This window comes from Artibeus jamaicensis, unplaced genomic scaffold, assembly GCF_021234435.1.
Source record: "Artibeus jamaicensis isolate MK-2021 breed Jamaican fruit bat unplaced genomic scaffold, CSHL_Jam_final scaffold_3307, whole genome shotgun sequence".
In the NCBI taxonomy this organism is placed as follows: domain Eukaryota; kingdom Metazoa; phylum Chordata; class Mammalia; order Chiroptera; family Phyllostomidae; genus Artibeus; species Artibeus jamaicensis.
Window position 1 is genome coordinate 7,210,235 of NW_026522040.1, and position 25,546 is coordinate 7,235,780.

The 25,546-nt window shown below is 42.3% G+C and overlaps 1 protein-coding gene and 1 non-coding gene across 3 annotated transcripts; both read right to left on the bottom strand.

Annotated features, from left to right (window-relative positions):
* CALU (calumenin) lies at positions 1 to 25,125 on the bottom strand. 2 transcript variants are annotated; one of them, XM_037167724.2, is made up of 7 exons: positions 25,003 to 25,125; positions 14,632 to 14,863; positions 9,149 to 9,342; positions 6,031 to 6,197; positions 5,299 to 5,359; positions 3,595 to 3,794; positions 1 to 2,379 (listed from the first exon to the last, which is right to left on the bottom strand). In XM_037167724.2, exons 2-7 carry the CDS (start codon positions 14,850 to 14,852, stop codon positions 2,275 to 2,277), a joined length of 948 nt encoding a protein of 315 aa, XP_037023619.1. In that variant the 5' UTR covers positions 14,853 to 14,863; positions 25,003 to 25,125; the 3' UTR covers positions 1 to 2,274. The 2 variants fall into 2 exon arrangements, with proteins under 2 accessions (XP_037023619.1, XP_037023618.1); XM_037167723.2 differs by lacking the exon at positions 9,149 to 9,342 and adding an exon at positions 9,415 to 9,608.
* Positions 11,247 to 11,433, bottom strand: LOC119065655 (U2 spliceosomal RNA). The gene has a single exon (XR_005085632.2). It is a non-coding gene; the product is annotated as a U2 spliceosomal RNA (small nuclear RNA).
* Positions 25,126 to 25,546: the final 421 nt, after the last annotated feature.

Consider the following 25,546-nt stretch of genomic DNA (forward strand, 5'->3'; position numbering starts at 1 on the left):
AACGAATGTAAACAGTTTTATTTAGAAACAGATGGGTACCTGTTTGCATTATAGAATATAAAACTTGGTTTACACTCTATAAAAAATAACCAACATCCAAACTCAAGAGAGCCAGCGTTCACAGGGCACACAGCGTGGGTGTGGCCAGCCCCCCAGCCCCAGGCTTGATCTAAACCGAAGTAACAGTAGCAGTGACCCAGGGGGGTGGTTAGAGATCAGAGTGCAGCGCTGGCTACTGAGCACCCAGCAGCGGGAGTTGCTGTCTCAGCAGAGGAAGGCTCGTTTTCTAAGTGGGACTCGACCCTAAGGCCCAGGTTCTCTGCCCCTAGTGAGCCGTGAGGCTCTCTCTCACCAAGCCAGGGTTGGTGGCATTATTAGTTCTCTCTGGTCTTGACAATAAAAATGGGGACCTGGAGGGCAGAGAATTTCCATGCCCCCCTATACTGGGGTTAAACTTAAAAGAGTGTATCCACTCTCAAGAGCTCAATGCAAAGGCTGGGGTGCGGTTACATGACACCTGGCTTCCCACCAGGTCAAGCAGCCCACCTCAACATGTTCACGGAAGACCAAAGGACACACCTCGATTCTGGTTACAATCCTCGCCCAGCACCGCCCGAATATTACCCAGAAAGATATATGAAATAGTAACGGTTAGATATACATATATTTATCTTAGTAACCTGAGGGCTAAAAACTTGGAATACAATAAATTCTCTTAAGAGAGGTCCATCTGTCAGAAGGGACCAAAACGACAGAGCCCGTGTTATGTAAAACAGGGGGGTAAAGTGAGGGGAACAGAGGACAGTTTCGTCAGCTCTTTCTTTAATGCCCCTTTCTTCGATAGGGACTGGCAATCTGTTGACCCAAGATAAACTTTTACTTTGGCAGAGGGGAGAGGGAGTGGTGGGGGGCTGGGAGTGGCAGGTCCGGGGCAGGGAGGGTAAGTAGCGGTGGTCCTCACACCCGAGAGCCCTCTCCCAGGCCCGCTCCCCCGAGGGTCAGAGCCCGAGCTCCCCGGCCGGCTCAGGAACAGGCCTGGCGGTAAGTGGTCAGCGTTCTGAGGTACGAGGATCCCTGGGAGATTCAGCAGCATGTGGTTTTTGGAAACCAGCCCACAACATAAAAACACTGCAACTGAGCTCCTAACTAATACTGCTATTTAACTGCTGTCTGAAAGAGAAGGAAAGAAAATCCATCCCCACTACATTGGGAGGTTCTAAGCTTTCATACAGGGTGGTCCAAATAATCGTCTCTTTACTGTAACTTAGAATTTCTTAAGAGAATCCTCATTCGGCGATCATGTCTGTCGTTAAAGGCACTTTCAATGACATGATTGGAAAGGGGCACATTTCAGCCTCAGTGGAAGCAAAATTATTACTTGGAACACCTGGGGAGATAGGCACCAAAGGGGGCGCTTACAGTGATTCAACAGACCAGACAGTCTCGAGCACCTCAACAGATGCACCCCCAGAACGAAGTGTGTGCCCTGAAAACACGTGCATTTTTCCAGCTGTTTCTATGTATAGCTCTGTAAAAAGATCACACTCACTTCTTGATTTTCAGGACACTGGCCCTAACTCTTCCCACCACAGCTGTGCTTGACAAAATTAGCAAAGAGCTAGTCCTGTAGGGAAGGGGAAAGAAAAAAAAGGGTGAATGGAACCAAGCTGGGCCAAGCGTTCCGGCAGCACAGGGAGCTGTCCCTGCCCACGCACCGCCGGGACCAGCGGCTGGACCTGTGGCAGCGGAGAGAATACATGGCTCCTACTGCTGATGAAACATACTTTTCAAGAGGCAAGATTATCTCTAAATATAAACTGTGGGGTACACATTTTTCTTTTTTTTTTCTCTTCCAAACATTTCTTACTGATCTCAGGCTTAAAAAATGAGTTAAGTCAGAATTATAAAAATTACATGGTAAGAGTTGAGAAAGAGGGAAGGGCTAATTTTTGCCTGCGAGTATGAGCTGAGGATCTTGATCCTTCATATCATACCCCCAACCAGAGAACAAATACAAAAATAAACACACCATGTTATGCATAATACAAAGTGTAAATCTACAAACACAAGTGGACTAATTAGTTGTTCCTCAGACGCACGGTCTCCCTCCAGTCCCTCAGAGGAGAAGGGACGGGGACCGGATGGTTCTCACTGTTTCTTCACGTCTTACAAAGTTTGTAATACCAGTCTCAGTAGCGCAAACACTCTCACGTGAAACCAGAAGCTGTAAAAATAAATTATTTTTGGAGAAACGTGGGTTCCTCTGTCTGCAGCTCAGAACTCATCATGCCGTACTAAGGCCTCACCAAAATCTGTGGCCTGGCTGCCCACAAATAAATCATACTTGTCAACAATCTCCTCCTTGGTGAGCTTGCCATCCTGAAATCAGAGGAGAGAGAATTGAGGCAAATGCACTTCCCATTCCAAACTTAGAAACACAGCCATCGAACAATCAGTAAAGGTTTGACAAGATTTAAGATTCTAATTCCCAGTAAATTAAATATGAACTCTACCCTCGCCACCCTCACCCCTATATACGAACACACAGAGAGGGAAAATAACAATTAGTACCTTTTTCTTATCAAGAAAGTTAAAAATGGAAGGAAAGAAATAATATAGCTCAATAACTCAAAGCCAGAGATACAGGTTTGTTTCTTGAGGAGAAAACAGCTGCTTCTGAGCAAACTGTGGGACACCTGCTACGTAAGGGAAGATAGTCAGGAAGAACTGGGTAAAATGCTTTAGAGGGAATCAGGTCATTACCTAACAGAACAACAAAGTCTGCTAATAGCAAGCACAGTCCTCCCTCCCATCACTCCCTAGCTGCCAATCACATTCCGGACACAACCCCAAATGAAGACTCAGACCCTCATCCTAGACACGGTCTGGGCCAGATTCCCTGGGGATGGTCACATGAGCTTCCTCTTCTCACAGACCTCAGGACACAGCAACTGGCTACTGAAGCGACTGGGCAAGAACTCAAAACAGACTGAGCCTTAAAAAGGCTTGATGATAAGAAACTGCTTTTGAAACTGAAGATTAGCCTTAAAAGGAGGTGCAGAATACTGAAACCTCCAAATTTAGATGGAGAACAGCACTCTTTTAATGAACCAAACACCTCAGACAATTGATCAAGGACAATTTTAACAGGCTCCAGAAAGAGCTTATTTATAATCTACTACAAAGGACTTAATTTTAAAAAGCATTTTTGATTTAAGAAGAAAATAACCAGCTTCGAGTAGACAAAAACAAACCTGTAATAGGTAAAAGAACAAAGAAAATAATGAAGCAAAAAAAAAAAAAAAGGCAAAGAAAATTTCCTGGGGACCCGATGAGAACAGGAGCCGTGCGCTGGACGCGGGCTACAAAGAGGTTCTCTTCCGGAGCCTACTCCTCTGTGCTGTGCACAGAGGGCAGAGGCGCTTCTAAAACGAGGTCGCACAGCTAGTGCTGCCCTGTAAAGCTCCAACTTCCAACTTGAGTTTGGTAGCAGGCTTAGGTTAATGTTGTATGTATCTTAATAGGAGTTTCTCAGGCAACCCCTGGAAACAGACCTGGAGCACCGCTGGACTGTCTGGGCGTGGCCGGGCTCACCTTGTTCTGGTCTGACTCGTAGACCAGGTGCCTGGCTTCCGCCTCTGCATGGTCATAGTCTGAGGGGAGGATCCAATCTTTGGTCTCTTCCTTGTCCATCTTCCCGTCACGGTTCTTATCTCGAAACTCAACAAACTGTTCTCTCTCCGTCTTTACCCATTCTGGTTCATCGGCATTCCCATCATGGCTGTACATGTCGCCTGTGTGCACAGAAATAACACGGAGAGAAGGTGGGTCTGCTCTTTCCAAAGACTGCTCCGTGCTAATCTGACCTAACCCTCCTTTCTTATCCAACTGTTTGGAACCTGTAGCGGTTACAAGGGTATTTTAGGCCAGAGGGAACTTAGAAAACAAAGTATGTCCCTGAAACTTAATCAATCTTGAAAAAAGAATACTTCCAGCTGTTGATTTGGAGCAATACGAGAGTAAAGAGAGTCCTTACCTCTAGAGAAAGTGCAGAAATAAAGGGAGATGACAGCATCAAGAAAGAAAAAGACGGACTTTTACAAGACAGTTGTTTCCTACATTCTATTTTACTTAAAGGTAGCTAATTAAACCCAACCATTGATTTTTAAAGGGGCTATTTTAAATTCTCAAGAAAACCTGAGAAGTGTATGTTACAAGCCAAAAGTGTCTACCAACCAATCACTAAGTATATTTTAGAATATGTCTGGATTGCAGGCCAGGTCCCCAGTTGCGGGACTGGGATAGGGTGTGGGGGAGAGGCAACCATTCGATGTTTCTCTCCCCTCCTTCTTCTCTCTCTAAAAAAAAATAAAATCTTTTTAAAAAGTTGGGTTATTTAAATTATTTATATAAATGATAATGGTAAGAAGTTGTTACAGTATTTAAATATTACAAGATTTAGTCAAGAGTTAAGGTACTGTGCTGGCTGGTGTGGCTCAGTGTATTGAGTGCCAGACCGTGAATCAAAGGGTCGCTGGTTCAATCCCCAGTCAGGGGCCTGTAAGAGGCAACCACACATTGATGTTTCTCTCCCTCCCTTCCCCTCTCTAAAAATAAATAAATCTTTAAAAACCAAATAAAACGAACAAGACCCTAAATGGAAAACACAAATAGAATGCAGTGAAAACGAAAGGCTCTAAGAGGAATCGGCGATCCTGACCCCTTCTCCACCCACTGGTCTCCTTCGTTCTATTCCCTGGCTTCTCCTGGGCTTCCCAGTGCCGGACGAGGCCCCCTGTAGCTCTTCACTGCCAGCTGCACAGGGCGCCAGGGCGGTGCTGCAGCAGTGCTGGCCTGCACCGCAGCCACTGGCCACACGTAGCTCTCAAGGACCTGACGGGTGGCTGGTCCTAACTGAGATGTGCCGTAAGTGTAAAAGACACTCTTAAAGACTTAGTATAAAAAACAAAAGCCCTCAATTATTTATGATAATGTGGAAATTACAGTATTGCACAGAGTATTTGGCTACATAAAATATTACTGAAATTAATTTCATCTGTTTCTTTGTATTTTACTTTTTTGATGTGGCCTTAAAAAGTTACAATTAACACGTGCTCACATTTACATTTTGATTGGACAGTGCTGTTACGGATGCTTGACCACACCGCCTATTCCTCACACTGGCCTGGCTTAGTAATGTGTTGAGAGCTGACCGGTGGGGTAAACTGTCACTACTGGTGAACGTATCTTCCAAAGCTTCTCAGCCTCTCATAAGAGAAACTCTAGAAACAAACTTACCAATATACTCTTCTAGATCAATGAAACCATCCGCATTCTTATCTATATCCTCCATCGTCTCCTAGACGGAAGAGAGTAAGAGACTAAAGTTAGTACCTGCATAAATTAGTTTCAGCAATTACTTATCATTCACTAAAATGCACACACATATACATGTATACGTTTACATGTAGACATGTGGGGGTATGGTTAAACCATAGGAAACTCCTGTTTTTCTAGCTGAAAATGATAAATTATCAGTGTTTTATGCTTTAACCTAAAATGACTATGAGTCTTTCTGAAGGAACACTGGCACTGCTCAACAACAAACTACCCACGAGCCCCAGGTCAGCTATAGTCACAATCATGCTCAAGTCACACTAACACGAGAAGTGACAGGTGCGTGTACAGTCTACATTTTACTGGTAACTGCCTTCTGCGAGAATTAGGCAGTATCACCGTTATTACGCAGTACCTGATTACTGGATGTTCTCTCATGCTTACAATATGAAGCCAGCAAGAAATAGTGAAACACATGATCTGACGGTAAGCACTGTCATACTAAACAGAGTCCTCAGCACCTAAGATAAATGACTTGATCACAGAGAAACACAGCGACAGAGCCTGGACTCGTCCTGGCCAGCCCTCACAGAGCAAGTCGTTCTCCTGAATACAGAGGAACGGCGACAGGGAAAGGGTGTGCACAACAACGAGAGAACGCCCGTTCCTGCTGCGAGCCCCGCTCTTGCCCACCTGCACTACTATGTCTTTCATGTAGTCATACTCCTCCGGGTGCAGGAAAGCTGTGAACTCCTCCTTTGTGGCAATGAGGTCTCCATCCTTGTCCGCCATTTTAAACCTCCGCTCATCTCTAACCATCATCTGCTTATAGTTAAATCCATCGTCAGGGTCTGGGTCATCTAGAAAACAGACCTTTAGGTTAAATCTTAAAAGACTTCCAGAAAACATAAAAACGTATGAACTGGGGAATCGATTTCCAGGAAAGATAAATCAAGCAATGAAAAAGTGGCTCTGGATTACAAGCACAACTGCAGTGGCGTCGACTTTCAGAGTGTCTGGCAATCAAAGGCCTCAAAGTGAGGCCAAAACTGAACGGAAATGCCTGTCCTTCAATATGGAGCCCGGGCTCTTGGACTGTGTGCCTTTTTGTAATTCTTCACCCAGTTATTGGGTGTTGAGACTGATTGAGGGCTTGAGTTTCCTAGTCATGAGGGGTAGTGGTGGTTCTCAAGTCACAGAGTCTGGGTTTAAATTCGGACTCTACCACTTTCTAGCTGCGTGACTTTGGGCAAGGAACCTAACTGTGCTTCAGCTCACTCAGCTGTAAAATGGAGATAACGGTTCCTAACCCAAAGGGCTGTCATGAAGTTTAAAAGGAACAAATAAATGTAAGTTAAGTACTTAGAACAGTGCCTGGCATATATTTGGCTTTCAATGAATGTTAGCTATTGCTATTTTTATTAAACATTAGGCTCCCATTAAGAAGCTAGATATCAAAAACCTTCTATGCCATTCTAGGCAACTTGAATTCAAGCGATAGAACACCACTTTGAAAGTAAGACGCCAGTCGCATTTAGGGTAAGGAATGATTGTTCCTGCAACATACTGATCAAATAAAAAAAGATATGGTACTAGTTTTGCAAAAAGACACACAGGGCCGCTTTCACAATAACATCACACTGCTAACTTTTGACACTGTAGTTCAATCTTTCCACACTTTAAGCACAATTAAAAAACAAACAAAAAACTGTTGCTCTGTTTTGAGAGGTGAGCAGCTTGAAGCTTCATTCTTTGTTGAATGTCAAGTTCAGTAAGACAATTTACTGAGACCTGAGGCTCTGGGGGTTGACTCTCTCTGTGTGTATTTAAAGCCATAATATGCTGCAGATGGAGAATTTAAGGGAAAAAAATCACTTCTCAGATACTAAGTTATCTCTTCTAAACAAATAATGTTTTAGCACCAACCACATAAAAAAGATAACAGAAGACAACTTGTACATCAAGACTAGATTCTTAGTTGAGAGCTCTTATCTTCTCCTTAGAGTAAAATACGGTGACTGGACTCAAGGAGCACATACGCACACGCGCGCGCACACACACACACACACACACATGCGTGCGCGCGCACACACACGGAAGGATGGAAAAGGAAAACAAGCTTTATTTTCAATGACTCAACTTGTGTGCCTATCATCACGGCTCAGAGTGCTTTATCTGTCTTAACCACCAGCCTGCACGCAGCTGTGGGTGGGCTGTTGATATGGTTTTGGTATAGGCACCCTGGATCTTTGTTTTTTATATTTTACTTGTGGCAGAGGCAGTGCTACTGGCCCTTTTGTGAAAAGCAGATTCATTATGAAAGATCTGAATTAAAAGCTAAGGTGATTTACACCCAAACTAAATTGGATCAAGAACACACGAAACACTCTCAGCCCTTCTGTGAGACAACTCATTACCCCACGGGTACCGTCCACCCACACGCCTTCGGTAAAAGACGCCTTATAAAGACATTGGTTCTCCAGCCAGTGCTTCAGCTTATGCAAAGGCTGTCAGCAGAAATTCCCATGACATTGAATCATTTACCCAGTGAACTAACAGAGCTCTCAACAGATTTTTATGCACATAATCATACAAACAGCGTAAGACTTTTTCTGGGCAGCTACTGAGTGCCTAGGTCTGAGTGCTCGGATTTATTAGCATACCATTCTATTTAGACCACCAACAACCTACCCTTTGTTTTGTATTTATAATTAATTGCAGATAAATCAAGGGGTCCCAGCCAGAGAGCAAGAAGCACAAATACTTCTACCTGCCCTGATTTTTTAATACACGTGCTCTTAATTGGGTGAAGTCTATGTTGGATTCCTGGCTAAGTGTCAAGCTTGGAGACAGGTTGCCACTTAAGTCTTAGGAATGAGAGCAGGTGGACACGAATAAAAGCCTCTCCACTAGAAATGCACGTGGTCCTGTAATCAACATGGACAGCTGGCTATCCAGTGGGGGAAAAGAGACTCACTACCTATTAGGGGTGGAAGACACCTGCTTTAACCCAGGAATTTGCCCAATTTCTGTAATAAAAGCGCAAGCGGAAACATTTATACACTGTTATCCCAAATTGTAAGCATGTACAATAGAGGAATCTTACTAATAGAAACACCAAATCATCACCAACTCAGTTAGATCGCTATCTAGCATTTCCCGGCAGGCAAGAGGAGGAAGGAAAAAAAATTGCTAACCGGTGGCCCAAGTGCAGAAGCTATCAAATCAACAGAAAGCAATAAAAAGGTCGCGTTCATTTGCCCTGAAGCATGTGCAAAGCAGTCTGATAAACTCATGTGCCAGAGAAAACAAATGGGAATTTTCATTTCTAAACTTCAGACATACTGGAATACATTTTATTAAGGAAACCTATCTTGAATCTGTATTTTACTTAGGAAAGACATTTTCCTCCTAGTCCCACAAGTTATACAGGAACCTAATTTGGCTTGAGTTTCAGGTCCAACACCTTAATGTCGACAGAAATCTCAAAGCCGCTTGCTTTGCATTGTGGGAACAACGCAGCCTTTTAAACAAGATCTACTCTAAAATGATCTCTCTGATGACGATAGAAATTAAAAAATGGTAAAATATTATTAAAATGCTAAAAATGCAGGAGATGCCAGAACCTTGGAAATGAAAGTTAAATGAATTTAAAAAGTGTACAACGTGAATTTAAAATGAACAGAACAAAGGGAAATCAGCTCAGCAATGAACTAAGGTAAGCCGTTCCTTCCTTCCCTTCACTGTGTGACCCATTTGTTTCTTTGACTCAAGACCATGGCCTCTGCCGGGCCGACGTCTTGCCCCTTACCCAGGTAAGTGCCATAAGTCACGTTCCTGTACTCATCCCAGGAGATTAAGCCGTCTTGATTCATATCAAACTCCTGCCATTGGTTTTCAACATTGTCATATATGTATTTCTTCTGGGCGTGCTTAATCCAGGATTTCAGCTCCCCCTCCGTCACAAACCCATCTTTATCCGCGTCTATTTTATCTACAATCATTCTACAAGACAAAACAGTTACGTTTCAAGGTGTCAGCTCCACAGGCTTTTTCCCCTAGATAGGAGGGACCTACCTAAAACGTAGCCGTAGGTGGCATTTTTATACTCCTCCCAGGAAACGAGGCCGTCCTCATTGAGGTCATGCCCCTTCCACTGTCGCTCTACATCCTCGTAAATCCAGCGCTTTTGTGCAAATTTAATCCAGTCTTTGAGCTCATCCACAGTGACAAACCCGTCCTTGTCGCCATCTATTTTACTTACAATCTTTCTGTAGAAAATGCAGAGAAATCCAGCAAGAGGTTAAAAGGACACAAAGCTCTGGATTTATTCAGCCAGGTGTGTGCTGTGACCACAAGTGTTGCCCAAGTTAAAGCATGGAAATAAAAATTATCCCCCAACGAAACTGCCAAATAGGCAACTGAAACTTTTTTTCTTAAGTGCCCTGTTACTGGTCTGTGATGAGCCATCTGGATAAGGCAAGCACAGGCCATGGCAGGTTCACATGGATCCAAAATCGCCCCGCCCCATCCCACTGGAGGCGGGTTTCAGTCGGTGGTCAGGGTCCAGGAGGCAATCTCCTCTGCGCCTGGTATCAGAAATGTGCACATCTTTACATTTCTTGGTCAACAGTCACAACCATTGGCATGGTTTTCTAAAAATAAAAATTTAAACCAGACTTTATAACATTCAGTTCCTCTTTTAAAAAGATAACACTTTTTTTTGGTTCCAAATATAAAGATATCAAAAAAAGTTCTGGGATCACGTATCTCTCAAATGAAGATTATTTAAAAAACAAGACAGGTACACAAAAATACAGAGGCAGCAAGGTTATTCTAATAAATGGCCAGTAGCTTATTATACACTATGTTGAATTAGGTTTCTACAAATATCCACAAAAACAGAGAACTCCAAGGAAATAATGTGGGAAGAATGCGTACCTCTGAATGAGAAGGTTAGTAAGCAGAGAGGGTTAGGGTACAGATGATGGAGCAGAACGGCAGAGCTTAAGAGTCACTACACTCCGCCCTGTATGAGCTTCCTTCTTCCAGGTCTGTAATCTGAATGTAAGGATTTCAAAACATGTGCATGATATGAAAACTCCTGTTCAAAAATGCAATCACCTGCTCACAGAGGCCAAGACAGCCTATGTAAAGCCACATAACAACGGGGCTGAGTTTGGAATAGGAACCTGAAATCAAAACTCCTAACAGAACTGAGATTGTGGCGCCCTATGCTCTATTACATGCAGGATTGAAAAAGACAGTCACCTGGTAGCAAGTAACGTCTGTTCCCAGCACTCGTTTCCACAACTCATTGGAAAGCGATTGGATCAGAGTGTAAGTGACACTATGAGAAGAGATTCATCTTGATACTGATGTGGTGTTAGGCAGAACTTAATCCTATAATTAAGTATTTTTCCTTCAGAGAAGGTATAATTTATAGCTCTGGATCTAAAACATTAAAAGGTAAAGCAATAAGAAGCCATCTCTTAAATACCCTCCTCTATCTACATGGACATAGGACAAAAAAATTATTTGCAACTTTAACCCTGTGGAGTTTTAACAATACAAATGGCACTGGCTACCAACAGTGCTACTGTACCACTCAGTAAAAAAGGGGCGAGGTACCAGGACCCCTCCTGTTCCCAAAGAAAAATCTTAACCATTACAAACAGCCCAAAAAGAAGGATCACTCAGATTTTTCTTTAAAAAAGTGACTGTTTAAGATGGCCTTTTTTTGATGAAGTTGGCTACATGCCATTCTACTTATTTCAATAGAAATATCCCAAACAGTGGTTTAATCCAGAGGTTGGGAACATTTTACTGAAAAGGGACAGACAGTAATTACTGGGTGGGGCAACAGCAGGTGTACAGTTGTGAGTACATGAAACACAGTTTATTCTTGTGTTGTATTTATTAATCATTGCATTATTTTTCCATGCAAACAACTGCAAACCTACCCTGTAGGTTTGCCCCATCCTGTATTTTTGACTTTCATGGCCACATATGGTTTGCTGAGTATCTTTGTGCTTTTTATTAAACTGGTAAGAACAGATACTAAACCTGATCTTAGCCAAAAGGACAAGAAGCAATTACTTTTTGCTTTTTTACACAACCATTTAAAAATATAAAAGCCAGGCTTCCCCAGCCTCTAACCTCTGCATATCCAGTCCAGCTAATTTTATTGGCCTCAGCCTACTTTACCAAAAGGCCGTGGAAGTATAAAAAATAAAGCAAGAAAAGCAGGGTGGGGGGGAATATATATATATAAAGCCATTTTTATCTTGCTGGCCTTCCAGCCCGCAGGCAGTTGTAAAAGTACAATGAAAGTGGGAGTGTTCTACTTTAGACGGGAAGCTCTGAAGTCTAATCTGTAAACTCCTGAGTAAATTTACGAAGCTACTGGTGTTGTATTCCTATGGCGCTGGAAAACACCACAGGTATAATTATGACACCACTAAATAAGCATTTCTTCCAGGGCAGACAAAATACACTTAGTAGACCTTATGTTAGTTGTCCTAAGAGGTAACACATGCCTCTACATTTCAAAAGGCATAAAAAAACACAAAAAACAAAAAAAGAACCTTTGCTTTTTTTTTTTTTTAAGAACCTTGGTCAATAAGTGTGCTCCAGTAGGGTTTATTGTATTTATCTGAAATTTTCAGCATGCAAACTTTTATCTAGCCTGGCCAGGTAGATCAGTTGGTTAGAGTGTCATTTGATATAACAAGGTTGTGGGTTCAATCCCAGTCACAGCACATATAAGAACCAACCAATGAATGATGCATTAAGAAAGCGGAACAAAAATTGATTTTTCTGCCTTTCCTTTCCCTTCCCTCTCTTTAAGTCAGTAAATAAAAAATTTTTTTTAAACTATGTGTATTCACGTGGGCACTTTTCTGAGGAAGTCTTGAGCTTTCATTAGACTCCTGAAGGGCCTGGGTCTGTGACCCCCCAGAAAGGATGGTGAACTGCTCTAGTTAACTTCTATAGCAAATATATCAAGGGTGGGAACTTTTTTTTACAATAAGGACCACCATCTCAAAACAAATCCTCATTTGAAGGATATATATATGAAAATTAAGGATACTTAAACTTCTTGGGTGGGGGACAGCGAGACAGGTGGGGAAGCTGAGAATAAACACATAAGAAAAAATGTTCTGCCTTGGCTGGCGTGGCTCAGTGAATTGAGAGCTGGCCTGGGGACCAAAGGGTTGATGATTTGATTCTCAGTCAGGGCACATGCCTGGGCTGCTAGTCAGGTGCCCAGTAGGGGGCGCACATGAGGCAACCACGCAATGATGTTCCTCACTCCCTCCCCCTCTGTAAAAAGAAATAACATCTTTAAAAAAAAAAAAAAAAGAAAAAGAAAAAAAAAAAAAATGTTCGATGTGTCAACATTCTTAACAAAAAAATGAACTTAAAACTCGGTATTAAGATTGTTTTAAAATGCTTTCTGTAGTCTTTTAGTTATTACTAAGATTTAAAAGTAGTAGTAAATTTTTACAATACAGGTATGAAAAATGATTTTGTCTCCAAATAATTACTTGCCTATAATTAGATGAAAAAGAGGGGGAATCTGTTGTTTCCTTCCAACAGTATGTCACCTTTTTGTCATTATCTCCAAAATTTGGGAAAAGCAAAGAGTAGTTGGTTCATTCACACATTCTATGAAAAATATGATCTTTCTAATCAATTGTGGAACTTGCTCAAGTGCTGACCTTTTGATAGTTACTAGTGACAAAGAAAAATGTTCTCCCTCCACTGACAACTCCTAGCAGAGCCGCCCCACTGCCTGCACAGGGCCAGAACCTTCCGGGTGACACCTAGCGTAAGGGCGCTTCATTATGTCAGAGTAACTCTGCGAAGAGCTATGTGCAGACAAGCTGTGGGCTGGACATGCATGTTATTAACAGGCAAGACGTGAAGACTGAGAACACCCTCATGAAGCTCAATTTCCAGCCAGGACCGTTAGTATGTTTATAAGATTAAAATGAAAGTGAGCGTGTTCTCCGGAAATTTAGAAAAGCAACTTAATAGAAGGCTGACTCTTTAATATGCGTGTTTTCTCTACTTTCAAATATTTTAGGATAGTGTCTCATTCTACATAGCAAAATCTTTTGATTATTTCTGTTAGTGTTTAAGAATAAAATATTGTAGAAAAAATAAAATAAATTTATCCCTAAGTATCACTGAAAGCAAACCCTATAACGTCTCCTAATCACAGCACTACCGTGAGAGCAAACTATTTTTGGATGTTCCTAGTACGACTTTCCAACAGAGCCCCTGCTCACAGTTCAGAAAGTCATACCAACTGTGATCACCGAGGAAAAGATATTCTTTAAATTAACCTGCATGACAGGTTTAATGACACCACTAAATAAGCATTTATTCCAGGGCAGACAAAATACACTTAGTAGACCTTATGTTATTTCTAGGGACATTTTTAGGGACAAAAGACAAGGCTTTGGAAGAGCCAAAAGACATTCTCAGATCCTCAAGCCCTGGTCAAGCAGCTCAGCTGGTTAGAGTATTGGCCCAATACACCAAGGTTGTGGGTTCGATACCTGGTCAGGGCACATACAAGAACCAACCAATGAATGTATAAACAAATGGAACAAATTGATGTTTCTCTCTCTAAAAAAAAAGAAATCAACTGGAACTCTACCAAATCAATGTTTCAGGTAAGAGGACACTCACTGAGCGAGTCATGGAACCTGACTATGGCCCAGCTGTTACCAACACAGCAATTCATACTGTGACATTAAGTATTTTACCTCCAAAGTCTTCTAAAGGGCAGGGTTTGTTTGTTTTGGTTTTTCTTTTTAATTAAGCAAATATCTGAGAATGAAAACAAAGAGGGTGAGGAACATTCTTGGAAATCATAAGCTTTACAGAAATTATTCAAAGGTTCAATTTGTAGTTTATGATCCACTCAAAGATTTGGGTTGGGGAACAGTGACTAGGTCAGGAATGGTTCTTAAAAATTAAAAGGGGCAGGGATGAGAAGCTCTCCTTTCCCCTACCATATAATGTCCCTTTGGGATCAAGCTGGGTCCTTCAATATTTGTCACGTTTATGCAAAAATGACTGCTTCGTAGAATGAGGTAAAAACTTACTCAATGGAGAAATGTATGAAAGCAAGTGTTAATCAGCAGCTCTGTGATTAGTTTTCAAAAAAGGTAGTTCAGCAAAGCTGTACTGGGTGACTGAGCCAGAGGGAAAAAGAGAATGAGCTGATCTGTAAAGAAACGTCTTTATCGGAACCAGCCCCGAGAGCTGACACCTTACCCAAGTCTTTCCTTGCTCTCTTCTGGGGTCAGCTGATCAAAGGTCTTTGCTTCTTCAGCACCCAAGAAGGCATCATGGTCATAGTCAAAGCTCTGAGCATCATTGTGGACCTTGTCGCTAAGCTGAGGCTCATGGTGCACGCGGTCCTTCTTTTCCGTGGGCTTGCTCAGGGCAAAGGCTGTGCACAGGGACAGGCACATGAGAAACTGCCGCAGGTCCATGACAATCAGATCTTCAAGAAAAAGAAAGGTGGTTAATTCAAGAGACAGTATGCTTAGTGATTTTAAAAGCTCATACCCAGTTCAATTACTGATTTGCTATTATCCCAAATATTACTCAGCCATAAAATAACTATGGTAGAATATCAGACTTTCTCACTTTATGGTGAGAAATTTTCACCAATGCCTTCATCTGATTGTAGACTGACAAGGAATTCTAGTTAAAACTTCCCCCTATAAGTAGGCTCCCTTTTTAAAAAACACCAAAGGAGAACTTTAATCCTTTCGCCCAAGTTCATAAGTCTTAAAAATAAAAGAAACAAGATTTAAATCCAGACTTACTGACTCCAATACTTTACCTTTTATATTGTACTACATAAGTGATCTGGTCTTCAAACCTACCTGTCTGGTAGATTATTAGAATCACCTAGGACACTTTGAAAAGGTTTTTCCTATTGTATTAGAATTGCTGAAGTTAAATCCAGGCATTTGTAGTTTTAAATGCTTCTCAGATGATTCTGATCACCATCAGATTAGAAGCCAATGAAATATTTGAGCAGCATCCTTGGCTTACAGCACCAAGCCACCTCCCATGTCCAGGCTCAATGTCAAATCCCCTTCAAAGAGCAAACCATTCAGATAGTATGGTGATGAATAACTGCTTTATCACTCCATACACTGGCTTTCCCAATCTTTCCCAGGTGTAGGGACCACCTGGGGTAACTGTTCCAAGTACAGATTCGGAGGCCCTACTCTGTACCTTCAGAAGCTCTGCTGTCACAGGTGATTCTGTGAACAAGCCTAAGGCTGGAACATTTTATTGAAAGGAAAAAAACAAAACAAAACAAAACAGTGGCCAGCCTGGGCTGGTGTGGCTCAGTGGTGTGGCTCAGTGGTTCAGTTCACAGGCACTCAATCCAGTGCCTGTGAACTGAAAGGTTGCCAGGGTGATTCCCAACAGGGCACGTGCCTGGGTGGGGGCGTGACAGGCAACCGATCAATGTATCAATGTTTCTCTCCCTCTCTTCCTCCCCCCCAAAATGAATAAATTAAATCCATAAGGAAAAGAAAAACGTGACCAAAAAGTTACTGAGAAACTTCAGGAGCAACTGTTTGTAATGCTCTACAGACACACCACAGTACTTTCCCGAGAAGTTAAGGTCTTACAGAGAAAACTATAAAATTAAAAATCGAGTGGAAAGATCTTCCCAGGCGTTCATATTTTAACTACTCTGAGAGACCCCCCCCCCCCGCCCCGTGAGACTGAGATTCTGCAATTTCACATTACCTCTTACTCATTTCCCTTTATGACCCATGGCTCCTTTGCTAGACGACAGGTAATTAGGCAAGAGGCTTGTCGTGGATGAATTGCATTCCCCAAAATAAATTGAAGTCCTATAATCCCCTGGTACCTGTGAATGTGACCTTATTTGGAAACAGGATCTTTGCAGATGTAATCAAGATAAAATGAGGTCCTACTGGATTAGAGTGGGCTCTAATCCAATGACTGATTTGAACAAAGATACAAAGAGAATGCCCTTCCGAAAGAAAAGAGGCACAGATCGGAGTGACAAGTCTACAAGTCAAGAAACCAGAAGCTAGACAGAGGAAAGGGAGGGTCCTCCCCAAGAGCCTCCAGAGAACCCTACCGACACACGGATCTCTAACTTCTAGCCTCCAGAACTAGGAGAGAATAAATCCCTGTCCTTTTAAGCCACTCAGTCCTGGCAGCTTGTTACAGCAGCTCTAGGAAACTATTCGATGTTAGAGGACAAGGGAACACTGCATTGTATGTAGTTAATTTTAGGACCTTGTCCTAAAATCCGTAGATTAAACCAGCCAGACTTCACCACCCCCAAGGTATCACTAGTGAAACAATCTAGTCTAAGGGATCGAATGTTATATATAAATATTTTTTTAAATATGAAAATTCTTTTAGCATAGCCTCTCAATCCAGTGCTTCTTAATGTAGATGGTACCCTTGAATCAACTGGAGAGTTTTCAGAACATACAACCATTACATTCACCTCTATTAATATATTTTTAAAATATTTTACTTATTCTTAGAGAGAGGGGATGGGTGGGAGAAAGAGGGAGAGAAACACTGATGTGCAAGAGATACATTAATTGGTTGCCTGTCATATGCCCAACTGGAGACCCAGCCCGCAACCCAGGCATGTGTCCGGACTGGGAATGGAACCGGCAATTTTTAGGTTCACAAGCCAGCGCTCAATCCACTGAGCCACAGCAGCCAGGGTTCTATTAATATTTTTAAAAGACAAGTCAGATTAAGAACCACTATTCTAACCAAATTCACAAACAGCCATAATAGTAGTATCTTAAGAAATGTAACCTGAAAGTGTACTTAATATGAAGGAACTACATACATGTGTCTGATCCTGCCTCCAAGTTTGGGAACCAGAATGAAGCGTGAGTTGTGCCAGGGGATAAGAAATTAAATATGCCAACAGGTCAAACATATTTTGATGCATCCATTTTTCTCACAACCCCAAATGGTAGCTAATAGAAGTTATACTGTATTACCCTGGATTTATAGTCTTTTGGATTCAATAATGCTAAGAGCAGTTAATGATAAGTATGTTATACACAGACTCCTTAACAGTAAAAAGAAAGCAAACGAGACAGTGCCAAAAAGACAGACAGAACTGTAGCGAAGGGGATAATGGGAAGCAGTCACTTCCCAAGTGCCCATTCTCAAAATGAAAGGCTGCTGGATGGTTAAGGCTGATGGAACCCATGAAAGAAAGCAGTGTGAAAGCAAGACCTGGAGACCCCTGAGAGAGGGGAAGAATGTGGTACTTTTCCTGAGCGGTTCCTACCAATGTCAGAATTCAGCTAAGCTTCTAAAATTTATCAACGTTCTGTTTCATGCTATCTGATCAAAACACCCAAACTTGTATATGAAGATATTTGTACACAGGTGTTCAATGATAGTTTATAAAGATAAAAAGGAAAGCAAGTGATTAAAAGTACAAACTGGCAGTTACAAAATAGTCACGGGATATAAAGTACGGCATAGGGAATATAGTAAATAATACTGTAAACACTATGTACGGTGTCAGGTGAGTACTAGACTTACTCGGGGAGGTTCCTTTGTAAGTTACATAAATGTCTAACAACTATGCTGTATGTACGCCTGAAACTAACGTACCATCGAATGCCGACTGTATCTGACCCAGAGAACCAGTGGTTAAGAAGAATGAGGTGGACCTGTATGCACTGAATCTGAGGACTCACCAAGATCTGTCAAATGAAAAAAAAACCCACCGACCACACAAACAAAAATCAAGTTGCAAAACATAAGATCCCATTCATGTGAAAAGCAAAACCAAACCACCTCATTGGGTTGTTTATATCTGTATAAAACATGAGTATAGCATATATACACAAAAATGGTGTGTGTGGGGGGTAAACCTCTGCCAGTGAACGGTGGCGACCACTACACTGGAGGCTGGTGTGACGTGAACTTTATTCAATACTGTCCTCTGTTGTGTCGTTTGTTTTTTGTAAATAAGCACACACTCGTGTATGCTACCTTTTCATGTCTATTACATTTTAAACACTATTATAAAAACTCTTTTCAGTATTAGGTAACAAAGCAAACATTTTCAAGCTATTTTTCCAGACTGAAAAAGCAGACTAAAGGCAAAACATATCTATTGTTAGGATAAAACCCCTATTAAGTTTTTTTTCCTTTTCTTGATTCTAGAGAGAGGGGAAAGGAGGGAGACAGAGAGGGAGACACTGCCTGCCTGCCTCTTGCACGCACCCTGACTGGGGACCGAACTGGTAACCCAGGCATGTGCACTCACTGGGAATCCTGACACCTTTTGGTTTGCAAGACGAAGCCCAACCAACCGAGCCACACCAGCCAGGGCAGAAACCGTATTTGTGAAGTAAAATATATTCTTCGAGAATAACACTCCAGCCTACATTCAATAATTTAACTAGTCAATCAAATCAGTGGAACGGGGAAAATTAGAGAGTTAGTGGCTCTCTTAAACACCAGAGTGAATATGCCTTTTCTTTAGGGCAAAATGAAACTTCTACCTCAAACGACTAAGAATTTTTTAGATAAAACTCTTTAGAGACAAGTAAATTATACATACGCTAAGATATTATTTATTTTTAGAGAGGGGGAAGGGAGGGAGGACGGGAGGGGAAACCGGTGCCCTGAGAAACATCGATGGGCCGCCTCCCGACCCAGCCTCGCCTGGACCTGGGAAGGAGCCCCCAATCCAGGCACGTGCCTCCGCCCTTTGCCCTGCAGAACGATGCCCAACCAGCTGAGCCACAGGGGTCAGGGCTCTCAGTTAAACTTCCAGTCCCACCTTTCTAAAGGCTCCTCCATTCCATCAATCAATACTTCTCAGGTCTCCGCAATCCAGAATCATTCCTTCCCAGACCCCCTTGCTCTTTCCCCTTAACCACACTCTCTAGGAGTTGTCTGGGTCGCCGTCTCTGCTTCCTCACCCCCTACGGTCACCCTGAACTGCCATCTACCACTGATAAAACTGCCTACAACGGTCATCAAGGACCCACTGACTGACAGAACAAATGATCCCACTTTTATCTTTGCAGCAATGAAAACCTTAATTTGACATATATTTTACATATAACACATAATTATGTGTAATTTATATACATATACACATAATCACTCTTTGTGCACACATATACCTTCAAAATATGCCAACTCCTAGCGCAAAAGGCCCCTTGTTTTATGTTTGTACACACTACAAAAAAAAAAAAACTGTACGAGCCCTGGCCCGTGTAGCTCAGTGGATTGAAGGCAGGCTGTGAACCAAAGGGTTGCTGGTTCAATTCCCACTCAGGGCATATGCCTGGGTTGTAGGCCTGGTGCCCCAGTGGGGACCAAAAAAGAGGCAACCAACCACACATTGATATTTCTCTCCCTTTCTCCCTCCCTTCCTCTCTCTCTAAAAAATAAAGTAAATAAAATCCTTAAAAAAAAAAAAAAACTGTGGTAGATTTATCTAAATCCACACACATAATAATGTTCCAGTGGAAACAAAAGCTACCTCCCATGACAGGACATTTTATGCGGGAAGACGTGAGACGGGTGCAAACCTGCTCTTCACCAAGGCGTTTAAAGAACTGCTGTAGTGCCGTTACTTCTGAAGCATCTTTCTCTTTACAACCAAACTGAACCCAAGCTAGAGAAAGCTAACTGACCCTTCTTTCTCCTTCTCCCATCATCATGGCTACACATCAGTGAATAACAGGATATTAGGAAAATATACAATAATTGTATAAGCTTTTACCACATGATCTACTAGGTAAATCAATGGTTGTGAAAAATCCATTTTCCAATCTCCCATTTCTCAAGTGACCTATAAATTGCTCTCTCTAAAATTCTGTTCCACCCTCCCAAGGGAAATCTTTTTTTTTAAATCCTTACCTGAGGTCATCTTTTTCACTGCTTTTAGAGAGAGAGAGAGAGAGAGAGAGGAAGGGAGAGAAATATTGATCAGAGAAGCATCCCATTGTTGCCTCCTGAATGTGCCAGGATGGGAGCCTGGACCCAGGACCAGAGACCAGACCAGGGAATCGTATGCAACCCATCCAGGGGTCTCACGCACCCGCGCCCAGACTGGGGATCGAACAGACAATCTAGACACGTGCCCTGACCAGGAACTGAACCTGTAATCTTTCAGCTACAGGATGACTCTCCACCCAACCGAGCCATACGCCATACGGGGCAGGGCTGGTAACATCTAATATGGTGACAGTCTGGTAACATTCTCAGGGGGAGGTGGGGGGGGTCTAGACTTGCACTGCCCAGGGCAGTAGCTACTAGTCACATGTGGCTACTAAGCATTTAAAATGTTTAGTGTGAATTAAGATGCGGTATTAATGTTATATTTTTTTATAGAACGAATGGTATTCTGAACATATTAAATTAAAAATAATTTCACCTGTTTAAAAATTTTAAGTGAAAACTTAAATGTTACACGTGGGGATTGTATTGTACTCGTATTTCTATTGGATAGTGACTCATTAGAGACACAAATGAAAGGACTAGAAAAGATGTCGTCCTCTTGTAGAATGTCACCAATAGTTTTCTTCTGAAAGTTATTTCTGTGAATTGTTCCAGTAAGCTTGTAAGAAAATACTAATGGCATGAGCTTGAATTTCTTTCAGTAATGAGACTTAAGAATCAGTTTATTTTATCCATTCAAAAATTTCCTTGAAAGCTCTAAATTCTTGCCACTTCTTCCTCTTCCTTCAAGTCATTTTTTTGTAAAAATCTGTTGGGCACAGAACACTTAAATTGTTTCAGGGAAATTTAGATGCCTGGATTAAATTAAACTTCTCAAGAATATTAGCACTGAGTGATCCCACAGTTATTCTGGTTGACCAAAGACTCATTGCTCAATGTGGGAGAGATGGGTGTGGTGATAAATTCCAGTTCTCTGAGCTGGGTAACCAGGAAAAAAAGGCTTTCCGCTATAATGCAGCAAAAGCAGGATCTCACTGCTTAAGTGTCTACTTCCACTTGAATGGGGGAGTGGGAGGGGGGACGGGTCAGCTTAATGGCAATTTACCCACATTTTTGCCATGAATAATGTGCATTTCCTGCCCAAATTTTTTAGGGAAAAATAATGATGCCTGAGAGGCAACCATACATTGATATTTCTCTCCCTCTCTCCTTCCCTTCCCCTTTAAAGATAAATAAATTTTAAAAAATAAATAAAGTAATAATGTCACCCTTCATGATTTGATAAGAGTTGTATGAGCCCTGACCGGTGTGGCTCACTTGGTTGGAGCACTGTCCCATAGATCGAAAGGTCGTGGGTTTGATTCCCATTCAGGGCACGTGGAAAAAAAAAGTTTTATGATAACGATAAACTATTTATTCAATGCTTCTCTCCTGATAAAGCAAATTTACATTAGTTCACTAATACAGTCTAATCAATTATTTGTGTGAGGGCATACATTTATAAGACAATTGAGTGCATAAAAGTACAAAAATTGGTTGTAAAGAAAAGCTCTAAGAATGACAAACTATTATTACTCAGGCTTCACTGGTTCTATAACTAAAGCAAACCAGTACTAACTTTAAACTTTTCTGGCTACAGAATGAAAAGTTTTCTTTAAAACTTCAGTACATAATTATTTGTCATAGGAATGCTATAAATGTAGGAACAAGAGTCTTGGTTTCTAGTTGTAATTCTGCTGTGCATGTATAACATGCATAAAGTCCTTGAAAATTTAGTAGTTATTTTTAGCTCAACCTCCCTTCAGTGCCAAATGTCTATAAACAATTTTTATCATAGATGAAAAGACCTCTCATATTATCACTCCAGCTGGAAGTAATCTGTAACCATTCCTCTAATCCAGCAATTTTCAACCTTTTTCATTTCATGACACACAAACTAATTACTAAAATTCTGTGGCACCAAAAAATACTTTTTTTGTTGATCTGACAAAAATAGGTATAATTCAGATTCAAACCAGATGGCTATTGTTGTGTTGGCTATTATCTTTTCTTAGTTGACAATCTAAGGGGAAAAAGGTCAATGTCCCTGATTAAATACTCAGATACCATGTTTTAAAAATTCTCGCGGCACATCGATATGCCTTTTGCAGCACACTGGTGGAAAATCGCTGCTCTAAACTTCTATAAAACTTGCTTGTACCACTCCACAATAATGACCAGAGGCTAAATAGTCTCTTTAACTCCCTTATAGATGCCACCTTTGGGGAAGGCAGGGATCTCAGCTAATATAAATTTATACCCTATACAGTCTCTAATACAGTGTCTGCATTTTTATATACCAATACATTTTACTGGATTAGTTGGACAGTACTTGGCAGCAATGTAGTTCCTGCCTGTCGATGCTTCCCAACCCCCTCTTCTCCTCACCGGATGTGGTGATCAGCCAGCAACAGGAAAAGTGTTATTTCAGCAGTCTTAACTCTAATACATAAATTACAACATCAACAAAATGCTTATTTAAGAGTTCACAGAGGATCTAGGATGTTATGGCCTAGCAAGCATCTCCAAAGACCAATCCCAGGGCTACATCTCTGTCCTTCCACTGCCCCTGATACGGAAAAATCTGTTAATATCAATATATTAATAATCTATACTAGTGCAATGTATATAAAATACCATCAATAAGTATCTTTAGACACATCACTGGATGAATGGAAGCAAAATGATCATATTGAAAGTGATGATGAGTTGATTTCAAAGTGTATCTGAGTACCATCCACTCAGACATACTCAGTCCATCTTTGTCAACTCACAGTTCCCCTAGCTGTGATTCTTAAAAGGATCCTACTGAAGACCCCTGAATGACTGTAAAACCCAGATTATGCCCAAGCAAACTCATCCTCTTGACACACAAATGAGGGGGGACCCCCAAACAACAGGAATTATCTTCTGGAGGGTGGCCCCTTATAGTACAGGCTTCCTCTGATAGGTGACTTTTTTACAATAGGAGCCCATCTGTTTCAGTGTACCAACTGGTATTGTTGTGAGAGGCTGCATTCGGCTTCAGTTAATTTTTTGGGGGAGGAGACTCTTCCAATGCCACCTTCCCAAAGGAATGGGAAGACTCTCCCACTCCACCTAAAGAATGGGTGATTTCTGGTCCACACCCGAACCAGCAGTTTTTGACCAAAACCAGCATGACCTTCCTTGCCCCACCCTCCCTATACACCCATCTTGCCTTGAGCAACTCTTTTTTGTTTCCCCAATGAAAAATGTCCTCAAAGATAAACATTTTGCTGATGTGGACGAGGAGAAACAAAATAACTGCGGAAGCACTAAAAGGCATCAAAATTGTCCAGTTCCAAAACTGTTTTGGGCAGTGGAAAATATTCGATGGGTATATTGCATCAAATGGAGAATACTTTGAAAGTGACCGAAGTTTAAACACATAAGAATAAACACACAATTTTTTATAAGTAAATTCCATTGGGGGGATTTATAGGTTACCTATCATACAATTTACAGACCATCTATCTGGACCCTTTATTTGCACGCTACACAGTAAATTCTACAGTTATGGCCACTGTTTGGTATTTGGTTAACTAAATTTACTGGATAAGGTCAAGGATGCATTTATTTGTCTTATGTTAAGTTCCATTCTATGACAAAGATTAATTTATCAGAGACGACAGTTTTCTACTTCTACCTCCCAGCAACTTTATTTATGATTCATTAATATTGACTTTATGGTCCATCCCAGGAAGTAAATGAAACTCAGTTCTCAAAGACACTACTCTTGAGTTTATACACTTAGAAATTGAGATCGAAGACCTTCAAGTTTTATCCAGAGATCCAAGGGACTTTTGCCTTGAGGCAAAAGCAGCTCTTGAAACTGCACCACATTACTAGTCTCTTAATTGGGGCAGCTGTAGGAAATTAAGTTTTTACTTGGGGAATGCTAAAAATCATAATTAGACGCTCCAGCAGAAGCAACAAGACAAGGCAAAAATACAATTCCCTAATAAAGCTTTTAGAACTTTTTTCTATCGCGGACTGAAGTATGCAGCTAAGCATGGAAACCCGAAACATTCGCCTTTTCTTTAATATTATACAAAGTTTTTCTTAAAATCAAAGTATTTTCATGCTTTCCTCCCCCTTGCTTCTACACCCTCAGAGCCAGCGAACACGACTTTCCTGGCAGAGGCACAGCACTCTGGGGATGTGGCCTTGGGGCGGGGTTGGCAGACACGAGGAAGGTGGCAGGGAGCTGTTCCAATGACACTACCTGACTGCCCTCTGACCCGCAGGAGGTAAACTAGAGTGACTCCCTAGTTCGCGGGCTCGGTGTGTGGCTGGGCCTAGGAACAGAGGACGTGGCAAGCCAGACACGAAACAGTACCCCAGGGAACGTAAAGCCGGGAGCCTGAGTTAGCAGGATCGAGGCCCCTTCCCAAAGCGCGCCAGAAAGCAAGCGGCGGCCTCCAACCTAGGGTGCCCCCCCCCCCCCGAAGGCCACAGGGTCGCGAGCCGGATCAGGCCCCACGTCCCCGAAATAGCAGAAACACAGGCCACGAACAAGGGAGACCGCTGCCGCACCAGGGGCGAGGTGAAAAAGAAAGCGAAAAAGGACGAGTCTGCGGAGAAAGGGTTGAGCTCCGCTGTACCTACCTTCCCCGGTAGCACCTACAGCCCAACTCGCCGCAGCCGCAGCTCACCCACCGGCTCAGTTCACCCACCGGCTCAGCTCACGCGCGCTAGGACCACCTAACCGGAAGTGGCTGTTCGCCCCGCCCTTGCCCGCCTCCCCAGCGGCAGTTTGACCAATCAACAGCAAACCCGCATATGACGTAGATCTTCCCTGGGTAGCTATTGGTCCCACAATCGCGTAGCCGGGATTGGCTGGAAATCGCCACGTCCCCGCCAGCGCGCCTAGTTGCGTGGACCGAATTCCAGCCCAGCTGGTCCTGGGTTCTGCGGGATGGCCAGTCCCAGCCCCAGTCCCAGCCCCAGCCCCAGCCCCAGCCCCAGCCTCACACACTGGGCAGCTGGTGGGCGGGGCCGCCTGGCTGCCACGTCCTGGTTCACAGGGCGTGACTACGTCTCCGCAGGGCTTCTTGGATTACCCTGCAAGTTAACTTCGTACCCGGGAGCGCCTAGTGCTGAATTAATTCTACTGTATGAAAATGAAAAAGGGGCGTATACTAAACCCGAG

What these genes read in the sequence shown, in the direction of transcription:
- CALU (XM_037167724.2), bottom strand. Translation starts at nt 14,852, where the DNA reads ATGGACCTGCGGCAGTTTCTCATGTGCCTGTCCCTGTGCACAGCCTTT. An exon ending in GAGAGCAAGGAAAGACTTGG is followed by an intron (nt 9,343 to 14,631) that starts GTAAGGTGTCAG and finishes TTTGTCTTGTAG; the next exon opens with AATGATTGTAGATAAAATAG. An exon ending in TGAAAGACATAGTAGTGCAG is followed by an intron (nt 5,360 to 6,030) that starts GTGGGCAAGAGC and finishes TCTTCCGTCTAG; the next exon opens with GAGACGATGGAGGATATAGA.